The sequence below is a fragment of the Argopecten irradians genome, chromosome 2, assembly GCF_041381155.1.
Source record: "Argopecten irradians isolate NY chromosome 2, Ai_NY, whole genome shotgun sequence".
Lineage (NCBI taxonomy): Eukaryota > Metazoa > Mollusca > Bivalvia > Pectinida > Pectinidae > Argopecten > Argopecten irradians.
In genome coordinates, this window is record NC_091135.1 from 5,298,507 (window position 1) to 5,312,249 (window position 13,743).

General features: G+C 33.8%; 1 protein-coding gene across 5 annotated transcripts in view; it reads right to left on the minus strand.

Moving 5' to 3' along the window:
- Window positions 1–13,743, minus strand: part of LOC138314230 (neuronal acetylcholine receptor subunit alpha-10-like) — a 117,492-nt gene that overhangs the window by 16,529 nt on the left and 87,220 nt on the right. For all 5 annotated transcript variants that reach the window (XM_069254454.1, XM_069254455.1, XM_069254456.1 and 2 more), the window contains 3 exons: window positions 10,213–10,301; window positions 8,606–8,754; window positions 1,973–2,017 (listed from right to left, as the gene is read on the minus strand). In XM_069254454.1, coding sequence (XP_069110555.1) covers window positions 1,973–2,017; window positions 8,606–8,754; window positions 10,213–10,273 — 255 coding nt within the window. In that variant the 5' untranslated portion in view covers window positions 10,274–10,301. The remainder of the gene's footprint in view (window positions 1–1,972; window positions 2,018–8,605; window positions 8,755–10,212; window positions 10,302–13,743) is intronic.

The following is a 13,743-nucleotide window of genomic DNA, read 5'->3' on the forward strand; positions in this document are numbered from 1 at the left end:
ATATTTATCAAACTAAAGTGTTTAATAATGGAAATATGGGAAGTACATTCATTATTTAAAAATTATTTGAAAATCCCATACACCGCCTGCAAGGAGACGTTCTAGGCCTATCGCTTCCCACGACGCACTTGATCGTGGTCTTATATTACGTAACTTTTCATCGGATATTAGATCTAGATATATCTGTTTTCGACAGTTATATTTCTATGAACATGTGTAATGAACGTGTGTACAACATAAAAAGCAGTCTCAACTGCTATTCCGAGATTATGCTCGAATTATTTTTGTGAAAAAAATAAAATATATATATACAATATGTATGTTATAAAATTCGCTTAGCTTTTTTATTATGATTATTGTTATATACAATGTATGTGATATTTGCACGAAAACGCAGATTTTCCCTAAGAAGCTAACGGTATATATAATGTAAATCTTGAATATAATGTAAATATCGGTTAGCTTGTAACTGTATATGTTTTTGAAAAAATAGTAAATTATTGCATCAACTTCATCTAATTGACATGTTATTTTCATTTAAAATTCCCTCTACATTGAGTCACAAGGATTCCCATCAATTTATATTTGGTGTCCCTAAGATTTTTTTTTGTGCGTTAGAGACGCAGAAACCTGCGTCCGGGAAATCCATCCCCATCACAAGACAACGCCATCATTGGTAAATGTTCACAAGATACTGATCAGTTATGATTCTGGATTCAGATATATAGCAAGTGCGAAAAATAAATGCGACTAACGTTTGAGGTAACTGTAAATAATATTTTATCTTCCTATCAATATATCACAGAACAAAAATGTAAGGTTTTTTTCCTAATATGTGTTTCACTTGAAATTAAGACATCTTTGTAACAACAAGGAACACCACAAAACCTGGTAAGTGTATCATCTGATGTTTGCTGTGATAGACAACGTACATGAATCGTAACTGATTTTAAATAGATAATTGAAATTATTTATCATTCTCGATGATTTGATTGAGCATGAATTCAAATTTCCGCAAACATGTATATTCTTTTTTATTGAAAAAAGGTTTTACAAACATAAGAGATAGTTAAAGATGATATATATTAGACACATATGGCGCAGAATCGTTTTGTATAATTATATATATATATATATAAATCATGCTATATATTGAAATACAAGAATGGGAAAGGCTAATTGCTTATTATTCTGTTCAGGGAATATAATGACTGAGTGATGGTAAGCCTTGTTATGTCGTGGACAACCACTAAAACAGAACAGACAGCAGAGATATTGCAGAAATCATATCTAAGATTGTATAAAGAAAGTATACGGATTTATTTCTTCCATATCCACACTTTTGTCCTGTGACAAATGTGTTGTTAGAGTCTCTATTTGTTCCATTGTCAAGCGTATTGATTCCGTCCTCATTCCGTTTCATTCCGGTCATGAAGCACATATTTCATTTCAGTGATAAATGATGCTACTAACATCGTTACATATTGAATTCGTCACAAGTAGATGTGTTTTCACACGTTTCAATACAAGGCAATACATGCAATGCAATACATGCAATGCAATACATGCAATGCAAACAATTTTTTATATCATATTTACGATTTATAATGACCCAAAGTGAAACTTGTACAAGTAGTCAAAAACCAAGTTTTCATGGACTTATTTGATTTTAATTACTTTAATTGATTCTTTTGAGTACATGCATCATGAATTTAAAGGTATTTCGAGTAAAATAAAGTTATGAAGACTGAACGCAATGCGAGTTTGAATAATTGTCCTGATACTTAATTTGGAAGGTGCTTTGATTACTAATATCATTAGATCTTTTTTCATCCGTAATAGACAGATCTGAATTTCAATACCATTAATATAGGTGCATTGTAAGGAATGGCAAAGTATGAACTTACAAATGTATATAGAGCTCGTGTTATTGAAAATGTCATTTGAAAATCCTTACACAAAAGGTACTCACCAAATTCAGCCAACAGTTAGTGGTTATAATTTGGTTTTTCTCGTCCTGAAAGATAAGGGATAAAATCAAACATACATTGAAGATACATATTAAGTACTGTAAGTAAATAAAGTAGACTTAAAATGGAAAATTACGTAAAATGTTCCATACTTTGGTTACTTTAACGAGTAAGTTATCTTTTCAGTTGATTTTTACTATCTTATGAAATCAAATATACATTCAAGAATATACTAAAAAGAAATATTACTTAAAATGTTTTACGAATTTGTTAACTTCAACGAGCTAATTATCTATTCAATTGATTTATACTTATTTATGAAATTAAACATACATTGCAGATACATAAGTACTGGAAGTAATTACAATACACTTAAAAAGTAATATTACGTAAAATGTTCAATAATGTGTTTCCTTCAGCGAGTTAATTATCTATTAAATTGATTTATGCTATCTTCATGAAGTCATTTGTTAATTAGATTTACCAAATGATAGGTACCCATTAACAGCCGATTGGTATATGTATCTATAATCGTTACGTATGGATCAACCTGCCATCGCTGTCAAGATACATTTAGCGTTAGTGGTTTTAAGTAACAATAATTTGTTCTAATGAAAAATAAAAGCTTCAGGGGAAATTGCGGGGTAAGATTTCACTAGTATTATTATCTTAGGAGATTTAAATAATAGCTTGCAATATAGTTAATATTCAGACATATCCTCAAGGTATTTTAGTGACAGTTCAGCGCGCTTGTTTCTTCCGTATCGTTACACAAGTGATGATTATCATTATTGAGAAGTTGGAACTTTTTAAAACATCAACCGAATACAACACCATGGGAATTATGACGTTATCAATAGGAAAGTCTACGTCAGTGACCACTGGACGTCATCATAGTTAAATAACAGTTCTTTGTTCAAAACACGTATCATTCCCAGCTGTGGTCAAATCGAAGTAACGTTCCTGAAAGTTCTGAAGCATCTTTTTTGTCGAGGTGTAATACTCATCTTTCTGATTCATTCAGTTTGCTCTCTAAGATAGATTCGGTGCAATATCCATTTTATTTCGTATTATTCATTTTACTTGATATATAAAACTGATGTTGTATTGCAATTTATATAAGAATGATTGAATAAACGCTGTATGGTATGGTCAAATGTAATTGGGTGCTATAGCTTACATGCTTTGTTATTGGTACATTTAACATTGCATAAGTTTTTGCGATTTACTCTTTAATGTAAATTAATTCCATGTAGAAATTTCCGCACATAATTTCTAACAGAAATATGCGATACATACAAACTTCCTTATTTTTTTTTCATTTTTATTTCTATCATTTTCGCGGAAATTCACATATCAGCAATAAGCGGAATATCACTCTCGAGAATGGAAGTAGTTAAACAGTGTACATGCAAGACCAATATGGCATGAAGTACTGGTACAAATTTGGTTCTTTATGTTTACGTCCTATTAACATGCCTCCCATGTACGTAGTGTGTGGTGCGTGTTTTGGGACACTGCGATATATTCATGCTGTTTCTTCTTGTATAGTGGAACTCCTGCCCTTTTTATAGTGCTATATTTACATTTCCGTTTTCTCTTTGCTATATAACCTTACCAACTCCGAAATCGTTTATACTTGCGTAAACGCAGTGGTTGCCGCGCAAGAATACACACACCAGAACACTGACTTCCGCAAGTAGTGTGAATGCGCATCCGATTATACCTATTGTATCTGTATGATAAATCTTCAATATACTGCATGTATGAATGTAATGTTAATCTTTAATTATATATCAGCAAATAAATATTTAGCAAATATTGTATAAATGGGATGAAAAAATATAAAGTTAATTTGGAACTATATTTTGTGTACTCTCTGAATTTGACAACATTTCTCGCCAAATTGAAGCCAGCTGTTCCGGGATTCCATCAATTGACCGGCTGTTCCAACAATCGTATACCATTGAAAAAACAGAGTTTTATCTATTTGAACACTTAATTATTAATGAAATGGTCGGTCGAAATGTAAATATAAGGAATGATTGTTATTGTTTGTTGTTTACTGGTGTGTAAACTGCATTTTTTGTACAGATATTCAGCAAATGAAATATTCATAACGCGCGTCATTTAAAATATATGTACAAAGAATGCAGTTTACACACCAGTCAACAACAAATTAAAAATCATTCCTTAAATATCACTGAAGTATGCCGCCGAACATATCAAGCAACGTACCCCACCCGGTCACATTAGTCCCATTCCCGGTGTGCTGAGCGCTTAGAGCGAGCAGAAACTAGCACTTTTATAGACTTTGTAGTGTCTCGGCCAGGGGACAGAACCCAGAGCATACATTACAGAAGTGAGCGCTCAACAGGAGGCCAAAAGCGATGCCGTGTCAAGGGAGACATTAAGAAGAATAAAGTCAGTAAGAAAGAAGGGAAAGGTTCTAAATTTAGTTGCCTTTTACAATCATGCAATCGGGGCAACAGGTAAAATACAGGGGCTTCGAGATCGCCGAACGACATGGTAAAGTACGATATACCGTCGATTAGTTCCAACCTAAGTTCATTATGGTCTTACAAAATCACGTCAAATGGTGAAGTCATAATATCTGGATGTTGAGATCAATCGACGATAAATTTAAGGTTGCCCACGTCGTTGTAGGATCTTGAAACCAACCCTCGTATTCTAACGCCCCACCTTCACTGCTGGGAAACCAAAATTTTGGATAACTGCTTATCACACGAAAACCTCATAATCAATAAATAAACTGGAAGGTAACAAAACTTTAATTTTGTGAATAAAATTATTTTTCCCATGCGTTCCATTTTCGGGTTCGTACCAGTTGTATCGGTACAAATCTGCTGTATCTGTAATGTAAAGCGCTGTACCATCCGAGAGACGTAAAAGATATATATTCATTGGAATGTGATTTATTAGATATTCGAATTCATTTTTTTAAGTATTACTTTTATATCCGTAATTCTATTAAGATAGAAAATAAATAGTTTTTGAATTTGAAGGACATCTTTCATAGGGATGCTGCCATATTGAACGCCATATTCAATCTGCAAACGGAATAGTAAACCATTTTATTTTCGTGAGACATACAGTATTTTCCTGCATAATTTCGCGGGAGCGTTAAAGAGAATTCAATTGTTACGCAGATAATGGTATAAATATATAAAGAGGTTCCCCAACAAGTGACTGTTGGTTATCATATTAATCAACCTCTCGTTAGTTAATTTTCAAATGTTTAAAAGAAACTCGCTAAAGCTGGGGTCTTAACTGAAGAGAGTTTAGATAAATATGATTAAGCAACAAGTCACGTGTTGGGGAACCTGTTTATCCCATAACTGTAAGTCTATATTTATACCGTAGAGATCATTTCACGTCTTCACTTTGGGAACATTACCACCATACAATGTGTAATCATATCTTATAGTGCCTAAATAGAGAGCTAATATTCTATTGTTAAATACTTCGAATAAGCAATTAGCTGTTAAAAAACATTCTATGAAAAAGAAACTGCACTTTGAAATGTAGTCCGAAGTTGAAAGCCAATCGGAATCAAGAGATACAGGAGTTGACCAATCAGAAGCACCGTAGGTGTTTACACACCGGAGTGTGTAAACATAAACGATAACCAACTGCTATGGAATTTATCACATGGGTATTCCATTGTGAAACATGCATAGTTATGGGATAAATATGAATACACAATTATTAGTAAGAATACTTGGCCGCGAATTTATGTGTCCGAGAATACGACTTCGGTAAATACTTAACACGCATTGATGGAGTGATTTACTGCTGCTTGTATTGACCGAAGTCTTAGGCAAGTCTTTAAATATCTTTAAAAATGACACACCAGTCATTATTCTTATTTCGTTCTTGGCGACGTCATCATTTTAATCACAGCTACCATAGTTACCATTTCCAAATCAGTAACGTCATCAATGTTGTCGAACATTACTTGCGTACTAAAGTTGTGTTATGGCAAATTGGTCTCGATTCAACTTTAAATAGTAAATAAAAGAAAGGTGTGTTACACGATGCTGAAAATCAATAACTGTTATCAAACGCAAACGGAATACCTACAGAGCAGCATTTTGATATAATTATTTTAAAGCCCGTCATTGCCTTTACCTTAAGTAGAATACCTTAGGAGACGGTCTCTTTCTTTTTGATCAGATAGTGCTTCGTCACCCTATCAATTCGCCGGAGTAACAAGTAACACCGTCACAGATAAAATGTTTGATATTCTGTTTTCAATTTTGCTCTATCCTTTTCTCATATATATCTAAAGTTTCTGTGATTTCCGGGGTATTAGGTGACCTTGGCTGTGTCTGACTCGCCTTATCATTGTCCTCACAGCAAAAACATATCAGACGTAATAGAAGATATGTTTGGTGTTGTGTCCGGACGTCGATCCAAACTCCAGTCAATTCTTCACGAAAATGTTACTACTGAAAACAATACATATAATCAGCAGACCTCTAAACGGTTCTCGATGACATCAGTATCACCGATATCACGGAAAGGTCAGATCGGACTCCCTAGTGCCATATATACCATTTTCGGGAAGCGAACATTGTCGGATATATGTAGATAGTAAGGTGATTAGGTTGTTGGCAGACAAACAAACATAGTGTGAATATCAGACTACGTGGAATCTGTCGTTTGTTATAATAGCACGACTGGAGAACGTATTAATGCTTGTCGTACATCAGGTGAACTTTATCTCCAACATAACCACGTGGTGTATTACGTAAAATGTGACAATATCACAGATCGTTTTGAAGCATTGCCGATAGCTTGTTTGTTTATTTTATTTGATTATCTTAATGTCCTATTAACAGCCAGGGTCATGTTAGGACGGCATCTTATGTATGCAGTGTGTAGCTTTTGTGAATTGCGAAGTGCGTGTTTTTGGTAGACTGCGGTATGTTCGTGTTGTGTCTTCTTGTATAGTAGAACTGTTGCCCTTTTTATAGTGCTATATCACTGAAGCATGCCCCCGAATACACCAAGCAACATACCCCGCCCGATCACATTATACAGAAAACGGGCGAACCAGTCGTCCCACTCCCTGTATGCTGAGCGCTAAGAAGGAGCAGAAACTACCACTTTTATAGACTTTGTTGTGTCTCGGCCAGGGGACAGAACCCAGAGCCTTCCTCACAAGGGCGATCGCTCAACTCAATACCAAACGTGAGGCCAAGTGAGGCATTAGGAAAGATAAAGTCAGTTAGGAAGAAGAGAAAAGATAAGATCCTAGGGGCAGCAGGTACAATTCTAACGTCCTACCTGTCGATAGCCCAATTGGATATTTACTTCACCGAAGACAAATAGTAATACTTGGTTTATATTGAGGTACATGTGTGAACTGTGGTATACTGATATTGACATCAAAATAAATTTTTTATTGATAATAAGTTGTAAAGCTTTGATATATCATAAACTTTAATATATCATTACTCTATACATATATTACCTGTACGTTCAGACATTTCATTATGTGTGGGTAACGTAACGCTACGCAGTAAATTCAGATGATTCGTCGATCCTTTAGATCATTCCATGTTCGACGGTAGTTGGGAGCATAATTTCATTCTAGCATTGGGTTTTATTTATTTTCTCCGATCATATGAGAATATTATTATTGTTGCAATTAGTCCCGACATACTATGAAAAGGAAAAATGGCCAAACAAATTGGCTACATTGTGTACATAATCTCAGAGCATCTATTGTAAATGTTTTAAGAGGGATTTACATTTCGTTCCAAAAATTATTTCATATTTGGTATGTTGTCTTGAAGGTTATATTTTAGATTTTCGCAGATGCAAATATCAATTTATATCTTTCAAAAGAAATGATGTAATTTTTATAAATTAAGAAAATTATCAAAACAATTTATAATTGACTAATAAAAACTCCGAGACCAAGAGATAAAAATATTAATTCTGAATGAGAAATAAATCAATTCATACCTTATACAAATATAAATTTCAATCGATACCAGCATAAGTTAAATAGAAATTGATACAAAATTAAGAAAATATTTCGATTGGAGCAATTGCTGTTTTACCAAACTGTTATCGATGATTTAATATGTTCTATTGTTGTGTTGGATGCTGGTTCTACCTATTTATACATTAAAACTTGTGTTTATTCCTCAATGATGTAATAAAATTATTGATATCACTTTATAATTTTTTTCTAATTTTCTAATCATGTTTTGACATTAGCTATTAATCTACAAATAATCATGCTCACTTTCACAATTGAAATATTATATTCTTACGAGAATGGTTAATATGTTTCAGCGCGGTCTCCTGATATAGTTCCTACAATTTCAGTGAATTTCATTAGTGAATAACGTTCCATCTAACAACGGGGAACAATGTTGCCCGCACACTTGTTTTCCTATGATTTGTTCTAATTATGACCAGTTGCTGGTGAGAAAACGATTTTTTTCTATTATCATTTAGTAGTACTTTTTCGTCATTTGTATGCTAATAACACAGCGCATAACCTTTCATTTACGACATGTACAAGTGACATACACCAATACGTCTTTGTTTGCCCGTATCGAGCAATTTATTACGACTCCTTGCTGAACACTCACCACATCTATTATCTGGGCTAGTGCCACACCGAATTTCACGTTTAATGGCTTAGAACTATTTTGGGATGGCATAATCCGTTTCTCGTAATTCTTAAGCAAATCCCGGACCAAACGATACTCGTGAACATCGCTCAGAACTAGATCCAATCCTGCCAAAATAAAAACAAATATAAATGTTTCACTTTAAAGGTAGTGTATGTAAAGGAAACAATATTACAGCATAAATAAAAAATTTTCACCATTACATAGAATAAGGCGACTGAAAATAATATAAGAAAAACCCAAGCTATCAAATGCAATCAGATTTATCACAAATGTAAGCTTAAGATAACTATTTTGGATACAATATAACACATGATATAACCATTGCCATTTTTCAATGATTCTTCAGTGATGCAATGCACCAAATATATTAGGTATACCAGTATAGCGAACGAATAACTGTTCAAATATGGCAAACACTAACTTTGTTTTGTTTGTTTGTTTGTTTAATTGATTAACGTCCTATTAACAGCTATGGTCATGTAAGGACGGCCTCCCATGCATGCGGTGTGTTGCGTGTATGTTGTGCGAGGTGCGTGTTTTGGGAGACTGCGGTATATTCATGTAGTGTCTTCTTGTATAGTGGAACTATTGCCCTTTTTACAGTGCTACATCACTGAAGCATGCCACCGAAGACACCAAGCAGCAAACACCAACACAATTTACCATGGCGTTTGTTTTCTCTGTAAAACCATATCTAAGCTATTCTAACAAAACACTTTTCTCTGATACATCATTTTAATGCTTATCACAATTTAAAAGCCTATCACTTATTCATCTTTTCGAATTCCGGACGTCTCTTACATACCGACGGTTTATTTTTCCTTTAAAGTTAGCATTACCCAATTATCAGGTCATTACGCAACCCCATCGCAATAATGACATTTTGTACGACCTATGGTATTTCGTGACATATTTGAGTGTTTACGATCGGGTTTATTGAATCTTGGAAATTACAAAGCCTGTGTTGTTTTTAAATATCTACCCCAAATCGTTTATCAGGTATCAGAACGCTAGGATAAACCATGTAAATGTTTAATCTGGTTACTGAATCATATAGCCTAGTTAAATAATCACCTTTCAACATATACTTCGCAGGAAAAGTGGATAATTAATCGTTTTTTCTTTCTTTTTTTGTTTCAATAACAAATTTAGAATAGAAAATACCAAAACCTAAATGTAGTCGCCTTTTACGTTTTTGAAGTTAACCTGCTCGCTGTCTAGTTAGTTCATAAATGCATGGTGAATATCGTGAAAGTTTATGTGATTTTACATTTAGTGCTAAAACATGTGCTTTCTCTATATACACTTTTCTGCACATGTATTTGCATTCTGTTATCTGCCCTTGCGGATATGTGTTGTTTGTGGCGTCATGTGTTTGCGAGCGTAATCACACTTTTCGAAGAAAACGACGTGAAATGCGCCCACAAAATAAATGACGTTACAATGTATACTTATCCGCAAGGGAGGTAACTTTATAATAGCAAAGACGGAATCGTAAATTTGACTCCCTGCCAAGGGGAAAATAGGAGACCCCCAGGGCAATGAATAATACCAATACCTACCCGCTATCAGCATAAAGATCGCACAAAAATGACCTCCTATCATCGCTGTCATCGTTGTCATTGTGTTCCGCAAGCACGCAGTAGGTCGACTGTAGAAAATAAATGATTATGTGATATATAATTGCTTATCATTCTTTAAGTGCTCCATAGCTACGCTAACATCAACTTTACCATCACAACAACATATTTAGTTCTACAGACCTGAGTTTGTGAATCGCTTTACAACATATTCAAGCACATAAGGTCTCTAACAAATATGTTTAAAGATCTTTTAAATGTCACTTTCGTCATTTGCGTCAACAACAGTCGATAAACATGACCTCCACATCTAGAAGAAACAGCGGACAATGTATAATGTATATTGACATCATGTGGAAATAATTGAAATGCAGTTGATCTTCACTGAAAGTCATTAGACGTCACTTTCCTGCATCATATCAATACATCTCGTTTCTTACGTAAGAACTACAAGGTCTGCCTATTATGTTGCAAGCAGAAATGACTACAACATCGTTTAAAAGTGTTATAGGGGCTTTCCGTCATTTGAAATGGCTTAAGGTTGTCTAATTAAAACTAAATGGAAATTTTATTTTCCGTAACTTGAGTAAAGTGCAGTACTGTATTCAAAAACGCATGTTTACGTATGTCTTCGATAGGTCTTACACTATAAAGTATTATTATTATACATACTTTGTGATGGTAACTTGAATTAGTAGTTATTTACCTAAACAAATGTTCCGATATGTTATCAGATATGGGGTCTGTTTGAAAATTGATGAATTTTAATTATAATTTATAATAATCTGTGATGAAAATGATTTACATAGGGGTCACTGTGGTCTACACGCCATTTCAATAGCACTATGAACATATATTCTATTTAAAGTATTATTATTTATGAAGGATTCATAATATAGGTTTGACCTGTTGCCGAATTACTGTTGCTGTATCATTAGACAATAACATATTCTGAAACGAAATGCATTTTAGTATCCATTTTAATGTTAAAAAACACATGGTTGGTGTTCGTGCGATAAAAAGTCCCGTTCATGAATAGTAAGCTGATCTAAATTATACATTTACCATATATAAACATAACCAAAATCGTTTTGTTCTGTTTTATTTCAAATAAAAATGACAAGCCACAGTCTTAATTAAATCAATTAATTTAAATTACAAAATGATATTAAGTAATTAGTGAAGTATATAGCATGACTATAGCTTGACATTTACCAAAAATGTAAGGTAGTAAGATGAATAGTGTTCATACTTCAGTATACTTTTTATCGTTGAAGTTTCTCTATGATTCGCACCAAACCAGCCCATACATCGGAACATTGGTTGGATAATTAGACTTAATTATTGTCCTATCAAACACCAAAGGTCATTTAAGGTGATCTGCCATATATGTAATGCGCAGTGTGTCTGTGGACAATGTTCTATATACACATATTTACTGAATGAATACTAGTTTTGTCATACAACGATAAATTAGACATTTTGCATAATTGAACAAATGCAGCATAAGCGCCGTCATTACTACACTTACGAGTGTGAATCTAATCCAGATGATATGACCAAATATACAAATATATTAAAGAACAATTTCATAATAACCTTTGGTAAAAGTAATTATGTATTCTACGCGGTAATTTTGTTATTTAGCAATAAATTATACAACACTTCACACATGTAATTATATAATTATGCACTATTACATATCAGTTCACAGATTATATCTATCTCCGATGTATAATTACACAAAATAAGTATAACGATTGTGTAATTACTAACAGACCTTTCATTTATTTCAGAATAATTCCATAATAACCCCTGGTGAAAGTAATTATGTATTTTACGTGGCTAGTTTATTATAAAGAGTTTTTCATATTTGTACTTTCATGGACTACATAAACACCACCTGTACACTACTTACGCATGCTCAAACCGTTCTTATTGCAGTAAAATGTCTGCTCGTGGCTTAGATGACTGACAGTTTATGGATGTTCACAGAATGACGCCGTAACTACATTTTTTTCTTAAATAGCCACATGTACGGATGCACCAAACACCTTGATACTTTGTATTTATAGTGTGTAAACGTGTTGGAGGATGGCTAAATTAAATCCCACTCTCAACTACCCACACAAAACCTCTCGTTACAAGGTGAGGACCGATTGTGATGAAATGACCAGTATATAATCAGAGGCTAACCAATACATAGGGACTGCCCAATACTATTGATTGATGTATGGCTGAAATTCTTACCAAGACCGCCGGCCACCACCTTCCTTTATCAATTCCAAATAAAGGAGGTTATTAGCAATTTTTGTATTCAGGTGGTGTCAGTATATCCGTGTTGCCACGACGGAAGGCAGGAAGACAAATAGTACGGAATCTATACATTTCATATAAACCGGAAAATAATGAACTAATGAAGTATAAAATGCCTCGCCATCGTTCTACTCCCCTAGTGAAGGCAAAGAGCGGTTCATTAGTGTGACATTGAGAGAGTTCTTTTTTGACGTCGCGATTGTGGGGTCAGCAGATAGAAGATCACGCATGCGCAGAAACGTCGGAATATACCACATATAACCCTCTTTCTGTGACTGATCACAGAAATAAAAAAAGAAGAAAACGTTAATAATGCTGTCTATAAAATAGAGGACATTGACCTCTGATGACGAAATAGAAGTAAAAAGTCCTAATATTATCGCTGACCTCCATTGGAATTCACTATTGCACAATATCTGCTATCAACTTTCTGTTTCTGATTTTGATATCTAACATGTAATTTACATAAATTGCTACGTCGCAGAAAAATATGAATAGACAGAAAACCGTTATTCTAACATCTAAAAACATGTGTAACTTTACTTCTGGACGGTTACAAGGCCACGCACTCATCTACTTCTAAAACTTTAATATACGTTACAAATTAGTGATTTTATTGATGATATTACATAGCATTAGAGTTCGCCCCTAATTTGTCCTTATGGTCTATAGGCCTCTAACCTTAGTAATAACATTTCGCAACATCGATATTGCATGCTTTGCGTTTTAGTAATAATCAGTCTTTTTCTGGCACTCTTAGGGACGTTTTATGCTCAAGTATCATAGAAGACGCGTGACACTGGAAATGCACCAATGACAATATAAATAAAAATAAAGGTAAATATGTTCATGGCCATCTTTTGACGTCATACATCCAAAGTATCTCTCTAACCGATAATTATTCAAACTACAAATCACTAAAATGGTGAAAGGTAGCGTTTCAAGAGAACAATAGCTTAAAACACTTTACAGTCAACAACTTAAATAAAGCTCCACCGCCGACAGAGCATAAATGATATTCATCATTCGAACAATAATTTGTGTTTAATCGTGTATATATATGCCTAATTAACACAAAAAATAATATAAAATAACTTATTTCGCCTTTGGTGCATGCGCAATCAGTACTTCATTTCATAAAGAATATAGTGCCACGGAATTTTTTCGGGATGCAATTAATTATTTTTCATATTTTTA